The 18,130-nt window shown below is 38.1% G+C and overlaps 1 protein-coding gene across 1 annotated transcript in view; it reads left to right on the top strand.

Annotated features, from left to right (window-relative positions):
* Nucleotides 1-9,143: 9,143 nt before the first annotated feature.
* gabra6b (gamma-aminobutyric acid type A receptor subunit alpha6b) overlaps nt 9,144-18,130 on the top strand; it is a 35,326-nt gene continuing 26,339 nt past the window's right edge. The window contains exons 1-7 of the mRNA XM_042498959.2: nt 9,144-9,558; nt 9,711-9,835; nt 10,307-10,374; nt 11,456-11,676; nt 12,271-12,353; nt 13,575-13,718; nt 13,948-14,100. Coding sequence (XP_042354893.1) covers nt 9,470-9,558; nt 9,711-9,835; nt 10,307-10,374; nt 11,456-11,676; nt 12,271-12,353; nt 13,575-13,718; nt 13,948-14,100 — 883 coding nt within the window. The 5' untranslated portion in view covers nt 9,144-9,469. The remainder of the gene's footprint in view (nt 9,559-9,710; nt 9,836-10,306; nt 10,375-11,455; nt 11,677-12,270; nt 12,354-13,574; nt 13,719-13,947; nt 14,101-18,130) is intronic.

An 18,130-nucleotide genomic window follows, 5' to 3' on the forward strand; every position in this document is an offset into this window, starting at 1 on the left:
GAAACTGAATACTAACTCTATTCTTGCATCTGCTGAGGGAGGAATATCATATGCACAAAACAAATTTAGCAAAAAAAGAAAAAAAGTGATTTGTGCATTTTTTTGATAATGGAACAAATGCTGAAAGAACACAAGATTTAATTCAGAAGATGTGTGGCTTCTCTCTTGCACATCACGGTAATTTGTTGTTAGGTATGTATGTTTAACCACAGAGTTAGGATTTTTTGTGAAGTGGTGTTTGTGACCATTCCAGGGGGCTTTGTTTAGTAAAGGTCATGATGTATAATAAGAGATACAGCTTCAGAGTTTTTCATGGAACCAGTTTCCTAGACATATTTCTGCATGTGTGTGTGTGCATGCGTGTGTGTGCGTGTGTGTGTGTGTGTGTGTGTGTGTGTGTGTGTGTGTGTGTGTGTGTGTGTGTGTGTGAGGGGATGGTGGCCTTTTTCGGGACAAAGTTTTATGCTGTATGGTATACTTTCATGCAGTAATTGTAGTGCAATAGTGTTTCAGAAAATAAAAAAAAATCTAAATGCACTTTTCATCCCCAACTGAAATGGAAATTTTTTCATGTAAAACAGTTGATTACATATAGAAGCAAAGATAACACATGCCTCAGCATAACAAATAGACCCTAGTTTAAACCAGATCATTTATAGTATGCACTGCCAAATTGAATGTCCTAATCCTTAAGTGAATAGTTATTGTTCATCCAACTTCCATGTTGTCCTCTTTGTGTATTTCACTGGGGGCTGTTGGCCGAGTTTTGTGCTGCTGAAGTTTATCTGTCTTTTCCTTTTCTTTCTTTCTGTTGTCAGCAGTTTACAGGTCAGCTGAGGCAGTAAGAAAATAAACTTTTCTCAGCCAGTTGTCTTGCAGTTAAAATGGAACAGGTACCATAGAAATATGCATGTGTTCATATGTTCTTTATATTGTCTTTGTGGTCTTAGTGACCAATAGAAGCGCTTTGAAACACAAGAAACACTGGTATTCACTAGTGGCCGAGGCAACCATGCAAGATACCATCTGCTCATCAGATAAACATTCACACCCACACTCACAGGAGCAACTTGGGGTTCAGGGACACTTTGGCATGTAGACTGCATGAGTCAGAGATCAACCACTGACATTATCATTTGTAGATGACCACTCAACCTCCTGAGCCACAGCCCTCCCTATTATTATTTATCTATTATGGTAACACTTTATATTAAGATAGCCCACAAATATTTACCATGAAATAGCTGTTTATAAGCATGCATATTAGTACTGGCTCTTTATTAATCATTAAAAAGCACTTATTAATGCCTTATTCTGAATGGCATCATTTTACAACTACAAAGCCATTAATTAAGATTTTTCCCTTAATAATCTGAAAATTGCTACTTCTTGATTGCAACACTGCATAACTTTACTGCATAAGAATAAATTATATTTAATAAAAACATAGACTATAGTAAGTGTTATTAAGGGAGAGTGACTAGTCTTGTGGTCCTAACCCCTTAAAAGGCTCATACAAAGTAAAGTAAATTAAGTAATTATTGTTTGGCAATTTCCTTACTTTATCAATGAGAAGTTATTAGGAGGTTATTGAGGAAGAACTTATTGTTAATGGCCTAGTTGTAGAATATGGTCATGCAGAATAAGGCACTAATAAATGCTTTATAATGACTTAAAAGCACCAATATGCGACTAATTTAAATGCTAATGAGCAACTAGTTCATGTTAAATAATTCTACCTTCTTTTACAGGACGGACAGACGGACGGAAAGACGGACAGACAGATAGACAGATAGATAGATAGATAGATAGATAGATAGATAGATAGATAGATAGATAGATGTGCCCTAAGTGTTGTGCTGAAAGTTCTGTGCTATTTGCACAAAACATCAATTATTATGTGCATAACATTTACATTTCAATAACAAATACAAACCTTGAAGAATTAAAGTTTACTGAATTGACTTTCTGTTGTTTCTATACTGCCCTTATTCCCTCTGTCTGTGCTGCAGGCTGTTGGCAGCTGTCCAGTGCAGTTCATTGTGAAGCTTTTGGCCGCAGTCGGTCGAAAGGTCATCGGAGGCAGTGAGGACAACTGTTTTCTCAAAATCAACATTTATTTTATCTTACTATGATATGGTTTGGTCTCCATGGAAACTGCAGTGGATTTTTTTTTCTCAACGTTGAATCCACTGGAGGTGGTGCAGCACATCAATTCTGAGGAGTAGAGATTTTAAAGAACTAGTGTCTGTGTACGCTGTTGTGGATATGTGGCTATGGGGGAGAGAAGCAGGCTGTACCCACGCTGAGTCCCAAAGTTTTCAAACCACTAAGATGAATGTCAGGCTTAAAAAGTGAGGTTCGAGAGGGAGAGGCACTGACTAACACACACCGTCACTAACATATGCACATAATGCACAACATGTAACCTACAAAATTTGTAGTTGTGTAATTCCAAGTTGTGTATGAATCTTCATTACCAACAGTTATTTTACATCCCTAAAGAAAGATGGAAATACTTTTGAAATTGGTGCTACATGACTAAAGAAAACAGAGGAAAAAAACATGGCATTCACTTTTGCTCGGCAGGTAGAAAACCTACAAGTACCAGAATGAAGTGCACTGTACCAGACCACAAAAACGCTCCTGCTAGTGGGTGAACTAATGCAAACTTAGTCCCTGTCAGAGAGCTGGCTGGTAACAACAATCTCAATCTCATATTACAGTTAAATGGTACACTAAGACATGTTTCTGAAACATCTGAGGCGAGAAATAGGCAATGCAACAACATAATTGTGGTTTATATTTGATCAGTGTTGCTTAGTTTTATCGCTTGATCTCCATTTTTTCGACCTCCATTTTCACTGAGCAGAAAGCAGCATGGTGCCTACTTTGTGTTCACAAAATCATGCTATTACAGCTAAACAGGGCATTAAAATATGTTTTTGCAAGTGTGTGCAGTGCATTAACATTATCTTGGTTTATATAAGATTAGCATGGCCTAGTTTTACTGTCTGATTGGATTTCGGTCCGAGTTTGAGACAGAGAAAGTGGGGCGGGTCTGTCTCTTGATCCAGCTTTATACTCTTTGTGTCCATAGTGGCGGCATGGGTGGTGGGCAATACAAATGCAATATGAAAATGTTTAAGTACAACCTGTAGTTCACGTAACAGCCTGAGAACTGGTGAAACTCAACTGGATGACATATTTTTCGTGGGGGAAGAAGGGATATCTAGGTGCTGGTTAGATGGAAAGAAAGTTACCACAGTTTATCTACACATACTACCCACATTGTTTCAATTCAAAGCGGTTTGAAAACTGGTGAAATATCCCTTTCAGTTATTCTAACTTTACACTAACCCTACACCTCATCCAAGTCACTTTCAGAAGCAACGACCAGAAATTCTTTGCCTTTCCATTCCTGTGAACACATTTAGTTCTTAATTATGGTAACACACAAACACAAACACACACACACACACACACACACACACACACACACACACACATTCCAGTACACATACTGAGCTTCTCCTACTGTAAGTGGTTACCATAGATACCACATGGCGAGGCTCATGAAGTACAGTGGGTCCATCTCACGTGGGAGCTATCGTGTATTTATAGAAGCACTGTGGTGTGGCCAGAAATGAGTTTAGACAATGCACTTTTTGGGTAATAACGAGCGATGAAATGCCGTAGTGTGTGCTGCAAGCTTCAGTATGTTAGCAGTGACTTTGAATTGTCATTGTGTAGTGGCATAACAAAGAAGTTGGATGTTGCTGAAAGTACAGCGAGGCATTCAGAACATTTAGATCTCAAGCAAAAGAGGTCTTTTTTTCTCCTGTTTCTTTCCTTCTTCGTCATCCTTTTTTTTCTCTTCCTCACGGCGTGCCTTTCTGTTTGTCAGTGTCAATATGTTTTCCACAGATTTTTTTTTTTTTTTGAATGACTAGCACTGAGCAAACAGTTTTAAGAAATCCCTTTCTAGCTCTGCCATCTGAGAGCTCCTCTCCCTTCAAAAGGTCAGCGAGTTTTGGAAAGTTTCTCATAATAATCTGCTAGCTCTGCACCAAGCTGCGTGTTATGGGAATCAAATGCCGAGTACATATCATGACATGTTTAATTAAATCCTATTTTCTCGAATAATGAACTAATTAGCAAACTCCCACTGAAGGTTTTTTTTCTTTTCTTCTTCAAAACACGTACGATTTGGAAGTATGTCCCCTTATCTTTCCCAAGTAATTGTAGTTCCTAAACTGACATAATTGAATTGCTAGCCGCCCTGGCATACGAGGTGCATTGTTCTCAAGGAATGAAGCACACCTTATTGCAATCCATCATAATCACTGTGCCTTTTTCATCTCAATTCAGACTTAAGCCCAATGAATGGTTCAGTGATTATATTTTGTGGAAATATTGTCTATTGGATATAATGGCCGCCTATTATTTAACATTGTTCACTTGACACGGTGCTTTCAAAACTAATGACCAATTACAGAGAGGTATGTATTGGGCTCAATGGAATAGAAAATGAAATGAGAACACGTTGGCTGTGGCAGGATAATCAATAAGAATGGTGAAAGGATTCACCTGAGCTGACTATTATTTTTATGGACTTTCAGTTAGGAGGATTAATATCTGTTTTATACTGAATAATGATCTGAATTTACATAGCTTCCTATTTATCCAGTGAAACCATCTGCTTCTCCACTCTCTAAAGCACTTATGTCTGGCTGGGCGCCTGACGGAGCACACTGGTTTCAAGACTTTGGTATCCAGGAAGACAGTAGTCCAGTCAGGAAGACAGGCATTACATTTTAATAGCTGTCCATGAGTCAGTCAGTCAGTCAGTCAGTCAGTCAGTCAGTCAGTCAGTCAGTCAGTCACCCAGCCAATCAGGATATGCATCATTCTATCAATGGACCATTTAGCCCGCCAGTCAGACAATCAAACTGCCAGCAAGCCTGTATATCCAGGATCATGATCACTATACTGACAGGAAATCAGGTGGACAACCAGGCAGACAAGATATAGATGTATGCAAGAGCACACACGCGAGCGCACATATAGAATGCTGATTTAGGTCATGGCAATCATCTCTAATCTGCACCCATAGAACTAAAACTGGTGGAGAGGACATTGAACTGTTGGACGTGGTCATTCGACTAAAGAAATGATGATACACGTCCCAAATACATTTGCACCAACCTCTTCCAAACACTTATCAAAACCCACCTTTTCCAAACTGCTTTTAATGTGTGAATAGTGTATCTTAGTGTATTTTATTCTATAATCTTCTCTATAATGTCACCTAGCTTAATCTAACTTAATCTTAATTGCCTTGGTATGCCATCATGAAAAACACCTTATTCAAACTTGACAGTGATAAAAACTCACCAAAATCACTTAAATAGTCTTGCTGGCAATACAATTAGTTAGTCCACTGTTCCAACAATTACCAGCTCTGGTTTTGGCAAAATAAACCCTTAATTCACAGAGTTAAATATATTAAAAAAAACTTTCATACTGCACTTACAATGATGACATAAGATATTTAATGTTTCATGAAATGGCTTGTCTAAACATTTTCTGGTGCTCAAATGACAAAAAGTGAGGCTGCTTGTTAAATTTTGATCTAAGTTTGCCAATTTTGTCCCACAAGCCTGGAAAAGAAGGCAAGATAGATTGTCTAATTAGTATTTATTTTGATTTTTCAGTGATCCATGAACTCTGTCTTGATTTGATTTGATTATGTAGGACGCTTTTCTTCCTTTGCTTCATTTTCTTTCTTTTAATTGTTATCTGCTAATGTGTATGTTGGACATAGCTGTTTACATGATACAGTGACAAAAAAAATCATTTATTCATTCATGGGCTGGCTCTACATGCACTTTAATTATCCCCATTGTGCAGCTCTCACTCCTTCAGAAGCAGCTACAGATTGTGTTTTTACAAACATGAAATGAATGGCAGCAAAAGAAACAGGGAAATAACAGTTATGGTGATATTTCAAAAGCAACAGATTGTTTATTTGAAAATGCAATGTTACTATTGTACATTTGGTTGTTACTGCAAAACCTCACCTCAGTGAGTCTGTGACTTGCAACAAGTTGATTTTTTTTTTTTTTTTGGAAATGTGTACAGAAGTTAGTCTGCTATAACGGTTGCAATGATAAAGGTTTACATAAAAACAGCCATCGCTCTGACCATCTACCTGTATTGACATCAACGGGAATCTCATCCTGTTTCTGTGTCAAAATCTCTCTCAGTATCAAGTATGAATTTACTGTGTTAATATTTTGTGAATACTGAAGAGACCTTAGTAATAGGTGACATGCCTTAAAAGCAGAAATTAATAATGCCTGCGTGGGTGTGTCCAGTGCATGATACTTACCACCAGCTATAGAGGTGGATTAAAGAGTAATGGCTCTTGTCTGTGTCATGTGAGTGTGTGTGCTATACTCATGGGCCTCTGCTTGTTTGTGATGCCACTGCATAGCATGCAAAGCACATTTGCACCAATGAGGGGAAAGAATAACTTCACTCTTGTCCTGGCTCATCCACAGCCTCATCTAGTGCCAGCAAAGTGAATCAGGTCAGGAGCCGTTCATGGTCAGCGTGTTGCGGTTGGTCCGTTGAGCTGACCTCACGGTTGATAAGATCAAGTTGATCACAGCATTAGGGTCAGATTATGTTCTCTACCAGCAAGCCAGCAGAGACACTGAAACAGCAACTTGTTTACAAATGATATAAGACTCGTTTTCAACTGCCACAACTGCCTCTTCTCCATGCATATATGACAACTGCTGCTGCTGCTTCTCCTACATGCCTACCATCACTGTTATTTCCACCGTTCCCCCTATACTGCTATTTCTACTCCTGCTACTGTTTTTCAGCTTCAGATTGTGGGTTGCAATGGATACAAAGAAAAATATCTGAAGATATTTGATGTGATCCCCCAGTACACCCAGCAAGGTTACATATGTCCCTGAACAGCACACCATACCAAGAAACTCCTCTATAGTGTTGCACCACAAGAAGCTGTTTGACGGTGACTCCTCTGAGGAAATACATACACTCTCTGTTTGTGTGGATCACATGAAAACACCAGTTACCTCATGTAAACCTGAACCTTCCACTTTTACTATAAAGCTATATCTTCCAGTGCTCGCTAGAGGTTTTTAGTAAAAAAAAAACCAAGAGGAATCTTTTCATTCATCAGAAACGTCTAATCTCTGAAGGGAATAACTCTGGACGTGCTTGATCTGAAAGTGATCCATTGTTTCTGCATATGATTTTAATCATATTTTGAAATCATTATATAACTTGTGTTTTGAGTACAAAGAGGCCGGGAGTTGAAGGATTATGTTGTGTAATCAGTCAGATTTTAATGCACTCAGAAGAATATCCTATATTTTTTCTCCCTCACATGAATTATTGATAATATGACTATGATACCACTTATAATGAAAAAGTAATGCTGTGCTGAAAAAATGTATTCTAGCTCATTGATCAGCGGAGACACAATGTAGTGAAGACACCCGCTGAAGTTGGAACATCAGAAAACATTAGATCTTTTTTTTCTCTCTTTTTTGTGTCAGTTTAAGGGTCAGGTTAGGTTAAGGTACATTACATGCAGTGCAAGGGTTATAATTAGCATTTAAGTCAGAAATGGTAGTGCAGTCAAAAGATCCCTCCCACACAGTTTTTGCTTTAACTTGTACTTGTTCACCAGCTTTAGAACTTAATAATCATCATATTGAATGTATCACAGGTGCATTTTTTTCACTCAACTTTTAAAATACAAAAATGTGCCAAAATCAATTTTTTGTTTGTTTCTTTCTTCATTTAAACATGTAAATGATAAAAAAGGTACAAGACATAATTTGCAAAGTTATGTGGCTGAGAACTGCATAAAAACCCTTCAAGGGCTTGAAAATTGGCATTCACTGAGCAGCATATTAGAGGAAATAATTACAGCTGAATACTGTAATTTCTGCAATTTGAATGTATTTTTCAATAATTTAAGACATACACTGTACAAATTTCCCCCCAAAAATATATTAAACTACTGGCAGCTGTGGTTTTCAGCATTCTGCCATTGTTTTATTGTTACAACCATATTTACTTTATCAGTATATTAACAGCAAATGTATTACAGTATTCTACAGTTCAGTACAGTGCATTTCTGGCACCAAGCTTTTATTTTTTTGAAGCGCCGTTACCATTTATTCTTGCAGTAAGTTTTATTTCTTTGTGTTCCAAGCCAATGTATTTACATTTTGTGAAATATAATTGAATATGTGGTAATTTTTCTAATGTGTGGACCTTAAACTGATGATTAAGGAGAAATCTGAACCCTGTGACTGGACCAGTTGGGAAGCACTGCTGTAGCTGACCTGCAAGTGGGTTCTGTCTCTCCGTTAAGCCTAATTCTAGTAAAATGAAAAATACTGCATAATGCTGTAAAATCAAACAGCAGCCTACTGTTTATGTTAACAGTTTCTGTATTTTGGAAAAACAGTACATTACTGTAAGAATATTGTGACATTTTTACAGTAATTTGTTACAGTGTAGACTTTGGCACTTGGCTAGAAACCCCTGTGCCATAACCCCCATCAGATGATGGTTATGCACGCTGCCACAGTATGTTTGCCACTGAAACCTCAACCTTTACCGTACACAAGGAAAAAAATGATGCAATTTCTTGAATTGTGTTTTTGCAACAGGAATATTCTGATGTCAGAGCTGTAGGAATAGCTGTCTTTGTGTGGTACTCCCCCCTTGCTCATTGTCTATGGATAGTGTGAGTTTGAAGTTGTACTAAATGTATCTACCACCTACTCCACTCAACCACCCAACCACTATATGAATCACAGTTCATCATGCTTTATCTCTACTAGCAATTTTCTGCACACACACACATGCACACACACACACACACACACACACACACACACACACAACTGTAACAAAAGCTGAGAAGGCGGTAGCAAAGTGATATCATATAAAAATTATACTGCATTCAAAAGGTCACGGGGTATACTGTCCATTGATATGATAGTACAGTTATTTGTGCAGGCTCTCTTCCTCCACTTCTCCCTCCTCCCTCTCTCTCTCTCTCTCTTTCTCTCTGACGCTCTTTTCTCTTCATCCTCCTTAATCAAACAGGCGCCGTCATTATCTCCATCAAACAGAAAGATGTTTTCAATATCCAGGTTGCACTTCAGACCAGTGTATTTCTTGTTAAAATGCCTCGTTCTGTTAATATTATAGCTCCCCTCGTCCCTCCTCTTCACTCTCTTAAAAACTCTTCAGGTTTTTCCAACTGAGCGATTCAGGCTGAGGCGGGCGCAACCGCACTAGAGAGGGAAGTCAAGTCGTGCTGGACTGGCGCGATATCCTCGCACCGTTCACAACTAAAAGAAGATCTGACCCGCGGTTTAATCATGCTTTTAAATGATGGACTATGTTGATTTTAAAAGTTGACCAGGGATTTCTAGTTGTGGGGTGTTTGCGAGGCATGGCTTTCCTTTTAACTTGCTTATTTCTGTCTTGGTGAGTATGACAACTCTTTTCTCTGCATGTTCTCCGACTTTTACGCACGGGAACCAAAGACTGTGGATGGATGTGCATTTGAGAAACTCTGTGTTTTTCAGCTGTTTTATTATCTGTTGGAATAGGCTTTCATTAGTGTGTATGTACTTTAGTTACAGTGCGAGCAGTGTTTGGGGAAACCAGCACGGTGATACCAGTATTTATTTGGATAACATCACGCGCATATTGGATAGATTACTGGATGGCTATGACAACAGGCTACGACCTGGATTTGGAGGTATGTTAGTGACCGTGTCATATTGTATTTTATACGCTATTGCCTCATAAATTATTGGATTAATGTTGTTTTTTCAGAAGAGAAAGTTTCACTCCAGTAGTTGTGTTTCTCATTTTCATTTTGCTCTTGTGCTGTAATGGTTAAATTTTACAGTTTATTTTCCTTTGTACAATTTTGAAAATAACCAACAAACAAACTGGAAACTGAGTTTGAAAATCAACTTAGATTAAATTATATATATATATATATATATATATATATATATATATATATATATATATATATATATATATATATATATATATATATATATATATATATAATTCCCAGTGGCCATTTTGCTAAATGCATAGGGTATACATTAAATACAGCCTATTTTTTTATGCTTTTTATTTAGAAAATATTCAAATGTCTGATTCAAAGTTGTTGTTTTTGTCTGTACCAAAGCAACTACTTATCCCTCTGCTGTAGGTCCAGTTACAGAGGTCAAAACTGACATCTTTGTCACCAGCTTTGGACCTGTTTCAGATGTTGAGATGGTATGTAAAACATACTGACAGCTGAAACCGCCAATTCACTTGCTATCATGCACATAAATGTGTTTTATCACTTGTTAAAGTCAAAGTCAATGTACGAACACAAAAGAGAATATGTACAGTTGTCCGGTGCATATAGCATCTACTGTAGTCATGGCTCCCCCAGCCTTCATTATTCCAGCATTTGGGCAGAATGTCATTAGTGCAGCTTAGGATTTTAATCTGGTTGACAATCCCCCCAGTCAGAGAGCGAGAGAGAGAGATATGTGGCTGATGTTGGGACGGGATAGGTTTGCCACTCCAGTCATGGGATAGGCTGAGTGCTCTATGTCTGTTGTATTCTACACTGTTCAGGCTTTCGTTGCATCTAAAGCCCACTTGAACTGCCATGGGATATGATGGTGGCAGTTCTATAGAGAGGCACGTAAAAGGCTCTTCAGGGCTGCAAGGCCATCCATTCGAGCTAAAAGCATCCTATAGTTTATGCTGACTCTGTAGATGAAATAAACAGTATTCATGTTTAAGATTTTGTCATAAAGCACTTCATAAATGTATGCCACTTTCACACAGGGCAGTAAATAGAAAATACCATAAAAGATAAGATAAACCTTATCACATTTATGCTAAAAATATATTTTGTGTCTTTGGATGTGTTTGACTTGCTGTCTTTTAAAATATTAAAAAAAAACAACAGAATCTTAGTACTATTTTGAAAAGATTACAGTACATCTGTGTGCCACATGGACTTGTTAGTATCTAAAAATCCCATATAAACTCCCTTAAAAGAAACAATAGATACACGTCTTGATTGTTAAATCTGTAAATAACTGCAAATCTATGTTTTTAGTTTTATTAGTACCGGCAGCAATAGAAGAATAGTCCAGAAATGGAAAAAAAAACAACAACTGACTACACTGCCAGCACTCTATCCAGCAGGTCCAACAAAAACCATGGCTCACAAACCCATCTGCCATTCTCTCCGGGGGTAGTGGAGATAGTAGCGGCAGGAGCAGAAGCAGCACCAGCAGTAGGATTGGTAGTAGTAGTAAATAAATCCTTAACCCACACTCTAACCTCCACCCAGGAATACACCATGGACGTGTTCTTCCGTCAGACATGGATCGACGAGCGGCTGAAATTCGAAGGCCCCATCGAGATCCTGCGGCTCAACAACCTGATGGTCAGCAAGATCTGGACGCCAGACACCTTTTTCCGGAATGGCAAGAGGTCGATCTCTCACAACATGACAACCCCCAACAAGCTGTTTCGCATCATGCAGAACGGAACTATCCTCTACACCATGAGGTAACAGTGCTGGACAGCGAGCGCCAAACCCAGCCAAGACCGGAATAGAGCACAGACCTGGAAGGCAAATCAAACAAAATAAGCATCCAAGAATATGCACAGACATGAAAAGAAATGAAGAGTGCCATTCCAAAAAAACAAGATATGTGCCATCTGATACTGAAAACAGGCCTGGAAAGCAATTCAAACAAACATGACTCCAGCTTTGTTCCAATGTAGCATGAAAAAAAATCCCCCTGGAGCTGCTGATGGCACAAAAAGATGATCTTTTAAATAATTAGATTATTTAAGTGGATCAACTTTACTTTAAAACCCTGAATGATAAAGTTCAAGAGATTTATTTAATCCATATTATTACCGTGTGTCATTAGTTACCTTTGGGAGAGGTACAGTTACATAATGCGATATCATTACCTATTAATCTCCGCTGAGCCCAACTTACATTGTTTTTTTTTTTGTTTTGTTTTGGCTTTAGTCATATGTTGTACAGCATGGCACCACAATAACTTTCTCCAGCTTTAAACATTACTTAGCAAGTAACAGTGTATCAAATATAAATCAAACACTCTTTTCAACTCTTCTCTATTCTGACAGATTAACTATAAATGCAGAGTGTCCCATGCGCCTGATGAACTTCCCGATGGATGGCCATGCCTGCCCGCTCAAGTTTGGGAGTTGTGAGTTTATTTTTTGTTAAGCCTCGCTGGTCTGACAGATGGTGTCACTCTCAAATGATCACTCTGTCACTGAGTAACTGACTGTCTGACAGCGTATATTCAAAGATTTCAGTTTGAAATGTCTCCTACAGAAACATTTGGGGGAAATTTTAAAACAAATCCATGCCGGTCATTCTTCATACAATATCTGTCAATTTTAACTTAGACCAGACCTGCAAAAATGTTGAAATGAAAGTAAGATTTCTCACCGTCAGGGAGAATGTTTCTGGTTGTTGTTCAACAGTTGAATATGCAAACTGGTATTTATTTACTTGATTTATTATAAGAATGCAGACAGTTACTTTTGAAAGCCAGAAAGCGGGGAGCAGTAAAAGTCTTTGTCCCTGTGTCTATTTTCTTCCCAAAGCGTCAAAGTTTCTTACTTCTTAAAGAATTACGTGGTGATGGGGTGATGTTTATTTGTAGGCCAACATGGAAGTTACCATTGCCCTGAATCTCTCGTCAAAAGGCAATTTTTCCATTGGATTTGTGATTATTGCAGATAAGATAAATAAGCTCTGTGGCAAACAAATGTTTATGATATTTCCCCGCTTTTGCAGCAAGATAAGCTTCACAGAGGAACACCGCTTTCTGTAAATGATTTTTGAAGAGTACATGCAAATGCCTTAAGTAAAAAGTAAATGTTAGACTATCACTGAACTACATCACGGTCACAATATGGACTTCAACATCGCTACCACAACAAGACTGTAAAGCTTTTCTGAGTGTGACGCTGACGCTGATTTAACTCATTTAGCAACTTGTTAACATATTTTTTAAGACATGTATGGGCTTCAAAATTTATGAATGGAGAAAATTACCAGCATACTTAATGTTGTGGAGCAAAACCTTAAATTCTCTCTTAAAATCTTGTGTTAACCACAGACCTTATTTCAGGAATCTAACCAAAAACCTATTAAATAAACCCATTGACTTCGAGACAAGGGAAGAAGGAGGTGAATTTGTGTTTTTGAGGATAGGATAGGGTTACAATAAGAATGTCAGGGTCTTGCCAACCAGAGTCAGAAAAAGGCAGAGTAAGATGGACTTTTCCTTCGGTATTCTAGGAAACACAAATTCGGGAGTGCTGAAATACTAACTCATTTCTGGGTTTTAGGATTCCTGCAGCACTCTATAGTGGTTGACTAAATTCTTACATAGTTCTTCATCATTCCTGTCTAGATGCTTATCCTATCAGCGAGATTGTGTACACTTGGAAGAAAGGTCCTCTATCCTCTGTGGAGGTGCCACAGGAATCATCCAGTTTGCTACAGTACGACCTCATCGGTCAGACTGTGTCGAGCGAGAGACTCAAGTCCAACACAGGTGAGAGGATGATACTTTACGATTCAAAGCTCTGTGTTTCTATAGGGTTAGGTAATATCTTTTATAGTACATTGCTTGGGTTTTTTAAAATCAAGATATTTTGAAAAAGAATCAGTTATGTTAGAAAATAAGTAATAAGTTCTTAAACTTCTACGTGTGTGTCTAGGAATTACTGTTTTGCCACCATTAGAAATACAAATGTCTTATGTGTTAACTCTCTGAATACCAGGCGAATACGTCATCATGACCGTCCACTTCCACCTGCAACGGAAAATGGGATTCTTCCTGATTCAGACTTACATTCCCTGTATCATGACTGTCATCCTGGCTCAAGTCTCTTTCTGGATTAATAAGGAATCAGTTCCAGCTCGGACTGTCTTTGGTAAGATCTTTTAATTTTCTTATATGCTATATATATATTCCTGTGTAAGTTTCAAGCTTATTTGAGCGAAAAGGGATTCTGATGCAAACTGAAATAAATGGAGGGAGAACACATGCTGCACATTGCTTTCCTGCTGGGATGGAATCATTTGGAAAATTCGAGTCTATTCTCACTTTAGCTGCCAAAATTGCAACACAATGGCTTGCAAATGATGAAGATTTTTTTTTTCCAGAAAAAGCAGTTTTCTCAGCTTTTATTTTGCATGATTGCAATCATTTAAAGAGGACTATCATGCGTGGTATGTAAATCACATCAATTCACTGAGTAGAAAAAGCCAGTGAATTTCTAAAGCTGTGCCTCTGATGCATAATCTAGTAGTAGTTCTAATAAGTTTTATATGTTGTAAGATTCTTTTTTTTTATCAAGTTTTTGTTCTAAGTTTTCAGCTCTTAAAAGTTTTTCCTGCAAGTATCCAAGACTCAAATGAAAATTTATTGACTCACCACCCACTGCTCGACCCCAGTGTGAGCCTAGCTCTGCAAACTTTAAGCAAGCATACTTTTCTCTATTTACTGTGCTCTGATTGGTTTGAACTGCACTGAGTGGTCTTTAGAATACAATCTTCTGCATGAAACAAAGACAGACACAGTCATCACAATACGATTTAACCTTTCTTCATTATCCGTATTTCTCCTTCACTGTGGTAGAGCTGAATTAATTGGGAATGAATGTCCCTTTTTGAAACTGGTCATGCAAGGGCCGAGGGAGGGAGGATGTTTACTTGGCTCTCTTCCGAGCACTCACAGGTTCCGCTTGCTCACATTACATTACGCTACAGTTGCCACCAAGCTCTAGCCTCAGGAGCAGAGAGGGTGAGAGACATTGAAGAGAGATGGAGAAAGTGAGACTGAGAGGAATGAGGGAGACAAAAAGACAGCAAAGAGGAAAAACATGGGGAAAGTGTGTGGAATTTCCTCTATATTTTAATTCAGTTTATGTTCATTTTCAACAAGCTGCAGCTGAGCGGTGTAACACCGCTGGCCCTTGTAGATTATGGTCCTGTTGTCTGTGCTTGTCTTTGGATATGAGCCAGAGCTCTGACGAGCCTGCGCACACTTCTTCGGAGAATAGATCCCAATCATTAGTGTTAGCGTGGAAGTTAGGGCCCCATGCGGAAAGCACATCTGTGGCAACTCATTAACCCCACTTGTCCTGCTGTTTTCATTTTACTCAGTATTGGGTATAGGATAAAAAAAAGCTCATTCTCTGAATTGGCTGCTGTTGAAAAGGAGCTCTGGGCAAACCCAAGGCACGCTGGGTATTTTAGAAGAGGTTGTATAGAAAAAATTTAAATACCACATATTGGATTTTTTATGACAAGAAGCTAAACTTTATCTTTGAACTGTAATAAAGTTTGTTGTTTTGAATTAAAGTGCACTCCTTCGGAGCTCTTAAAGGAGTTACAATATGTTGTTGCATATTTTCTCCACTGTAAAATCTGACAAATTGATCTTACTCAAGATAATTTTGGAAACCGACTGCTTTGGAAAAGGAAAGTAACTAACTATTAATCTTAATTTGTGTTAACTTTATACTTATACAAATATACAATATACAAATATGACTGACCGGTTTGAAACCATCAGAATATAGATATATAGCACAGTATACTTGGTTTACTTAAGTTGCTAAAACTTAGAAAGATTGATTTAATTAAACTTGTAATTTTCAAGTTGCAACAACATCACAAAGTGTAGCAAATATAACTACATTTTGAATAACATAACTAGATATAAAGTATACATAAATTAAGACTAATAGTTATATTTACTTAAAATTGTCAAGGCAATTGGTTTTCAAAACTTTTTAAAAGTAAGATTATCTTGTCAAATTTTACAGTGTAAACTGGCAATATGTTCAAAAATTCATTATCTAAGTAAGTTTCGTTGTTGGTGCATGTGAGATAAAAGGTTGAAAATGAGGCTAAGAGAAGACAAATTGCTATAAGGTTGTGCTCCACCCTGACAGTACATTAAGTCATCGCATGTTGTGTGCTGGATTGTCAACAACCTAAAAGCTGAAAGTCCCCTGAGCACAAGTCTCACAGACTTAATTGAGTGTGGCCTAATTTGTACCTTGCTTTTTTTCATGTAAAAGGACATAAATGCCCCAAGCATTTCATTTCTATCCTGTCTTTATACTTCATCCCCCTCCCTCCCACACTCTTTCTTTCTTTCTCTTGCCTCTCCCTCCTACCCTGACAGCCTTTCTTCCCATGTTCCTCCTCCCCTTTGCAATCATTTAACTTGTGCTTGAGCTTGAGACAGTCAGCGTTGGCTGGCTATCGGAGGAGCTTGTATTTGAGAGCTGTTAGCTTTCACTGCTGAAATGGTGTGTAGAAATGCTTTTGAGACGTTATTAGGTGCATTAAATCCCCCATAAGTTCCAGTGCTGCTAATGAAATGTGCACGACTACAGCACACACTTGGTAAGAGCATGGACAGCAGTGTTCAATGGCCCCCTTTTCCCTGCTTGCTTTAGCTTGATGAAAGTGAATTAGATATGTACTTTGTTAATGGGCCATTAAAAGAGATGTTCATTGTCAGCATCTTTATCTGACTTAATAAGATTGGAATCTGGGCAAGACAGAGGAAAATCCTTTTTAGTGATTAGGAGCCATTTTTCTGGAGGCAAAATAGCACTTCATATCTATTTGTTTTGGTGTGTTTTGATATTTCGCCACTTCAAAAGTGCCTCTAAAATGCAGCTGCCATGGAGGTTTGTGTGGTAATTTCAAACCATCATGTATCCAAGAGAATTTGTGAATGGCCTCAGATACAGTGTTTTTCTTGGCTTTATACACTTTGAGGCTGCGCTCAAAGGGATCTTTGCCGTCTGTGCTTCAATCTGGAGCCATGGCCAGAAGTTTAGAAGAACTTTTGACAGATTTTGAAAAGCCTAACGCAGTCTTACTTGCTGAGAAAGATATCAGAAACCATGTTGTTTTCACTCTCCGTGCATCTATTGATACATGCGATAAACAGATATTAGCGCTTTGTGGCTTGTGTTTGGGTCATCTTGACTTGACAGCTTTCTTGAGAATGTTTACAGATAATTGGTCCCTTTTACTGGCATGCCAGTGCAGGGGCACGGTTTAGTCTGCTTATGGACAGATTAGCATCAGCTGAAGTGAGTTTTTGGCAAAGCTTACTGGGCTGAAATGCCACATGGTCTGACATTCTAGTTTTATGCCATCAAACAGAGCTGCTGCCATGTGTCAAAGATAATCCTCGGGAAAAACAATTGTGCACACACTGCAATTCCTTAATTTCAGTATTTTGTTTGGTGAAATTAACTTTAATGCCTGTCATTAGGGCTGCACAATTAATCAATATATTATCCAAATTGCAGTATGGCTAAACGCAATATCCAAATCTCAGGAGCTACAGTCTTTTTGGCAAAGGTTAAACCTGTTGCAGCATATCATTATGAATGAAGAATTGTGGTATTACAGAAATGCCTCGACCTGCAAATGATATTATAGATGAAAAGGAACCTGCTTGTTTGATACAGACCCAAACAAAATTCACATGATTTTTTTCATTTTTTTCCAAACTAAATTGAAATGCAAACTAAAAAATTACTGCCTTGTGGTTGTATGCGTCCACAAACCACTCAAGTTGCACTTACAGCTTACATCCATGTCTGTAAAAACATGTATGCTATGCCTCCCACACATCTCCCCCGGCAACACAGAAAATCTGTACAATCAGCACAGTGTCAAGATGGGCATCCAAGATTAGCAACAATTCAGTATCCAACTAAATGTCTCCCCTTCTGTTCCTGACTTGTGGCATGAAATAATGGCCAGAAAAGTAATTTTTGCAGAAAATTATGATGTCAAAGTAAAGCTGACCTTTGACTTTTTGGATATAAAATGTCATCACGTCATTGTTTTATCCTATGAAACATTTTTGTAAGATTATGTCATATTAAGCATATGAACTCTTGAGTAGGGTCAAAAACATGT

The sequence above is a fragment of the Plectropomus leopardus genome, chromosome 15, assembly GCF_026936395.1.
Source record: "Plectropomus leopardus strain MGB_pleo_1.0 chromosome 15, ASM2693639v1, whole genome shotgun sequence".
Lineage (NCBI taxonomy): Eukaryota > Metazoa > Chordata > Actinopteri > Perciformes > Serranidae > Plectropomus > Plectropomus leopardus.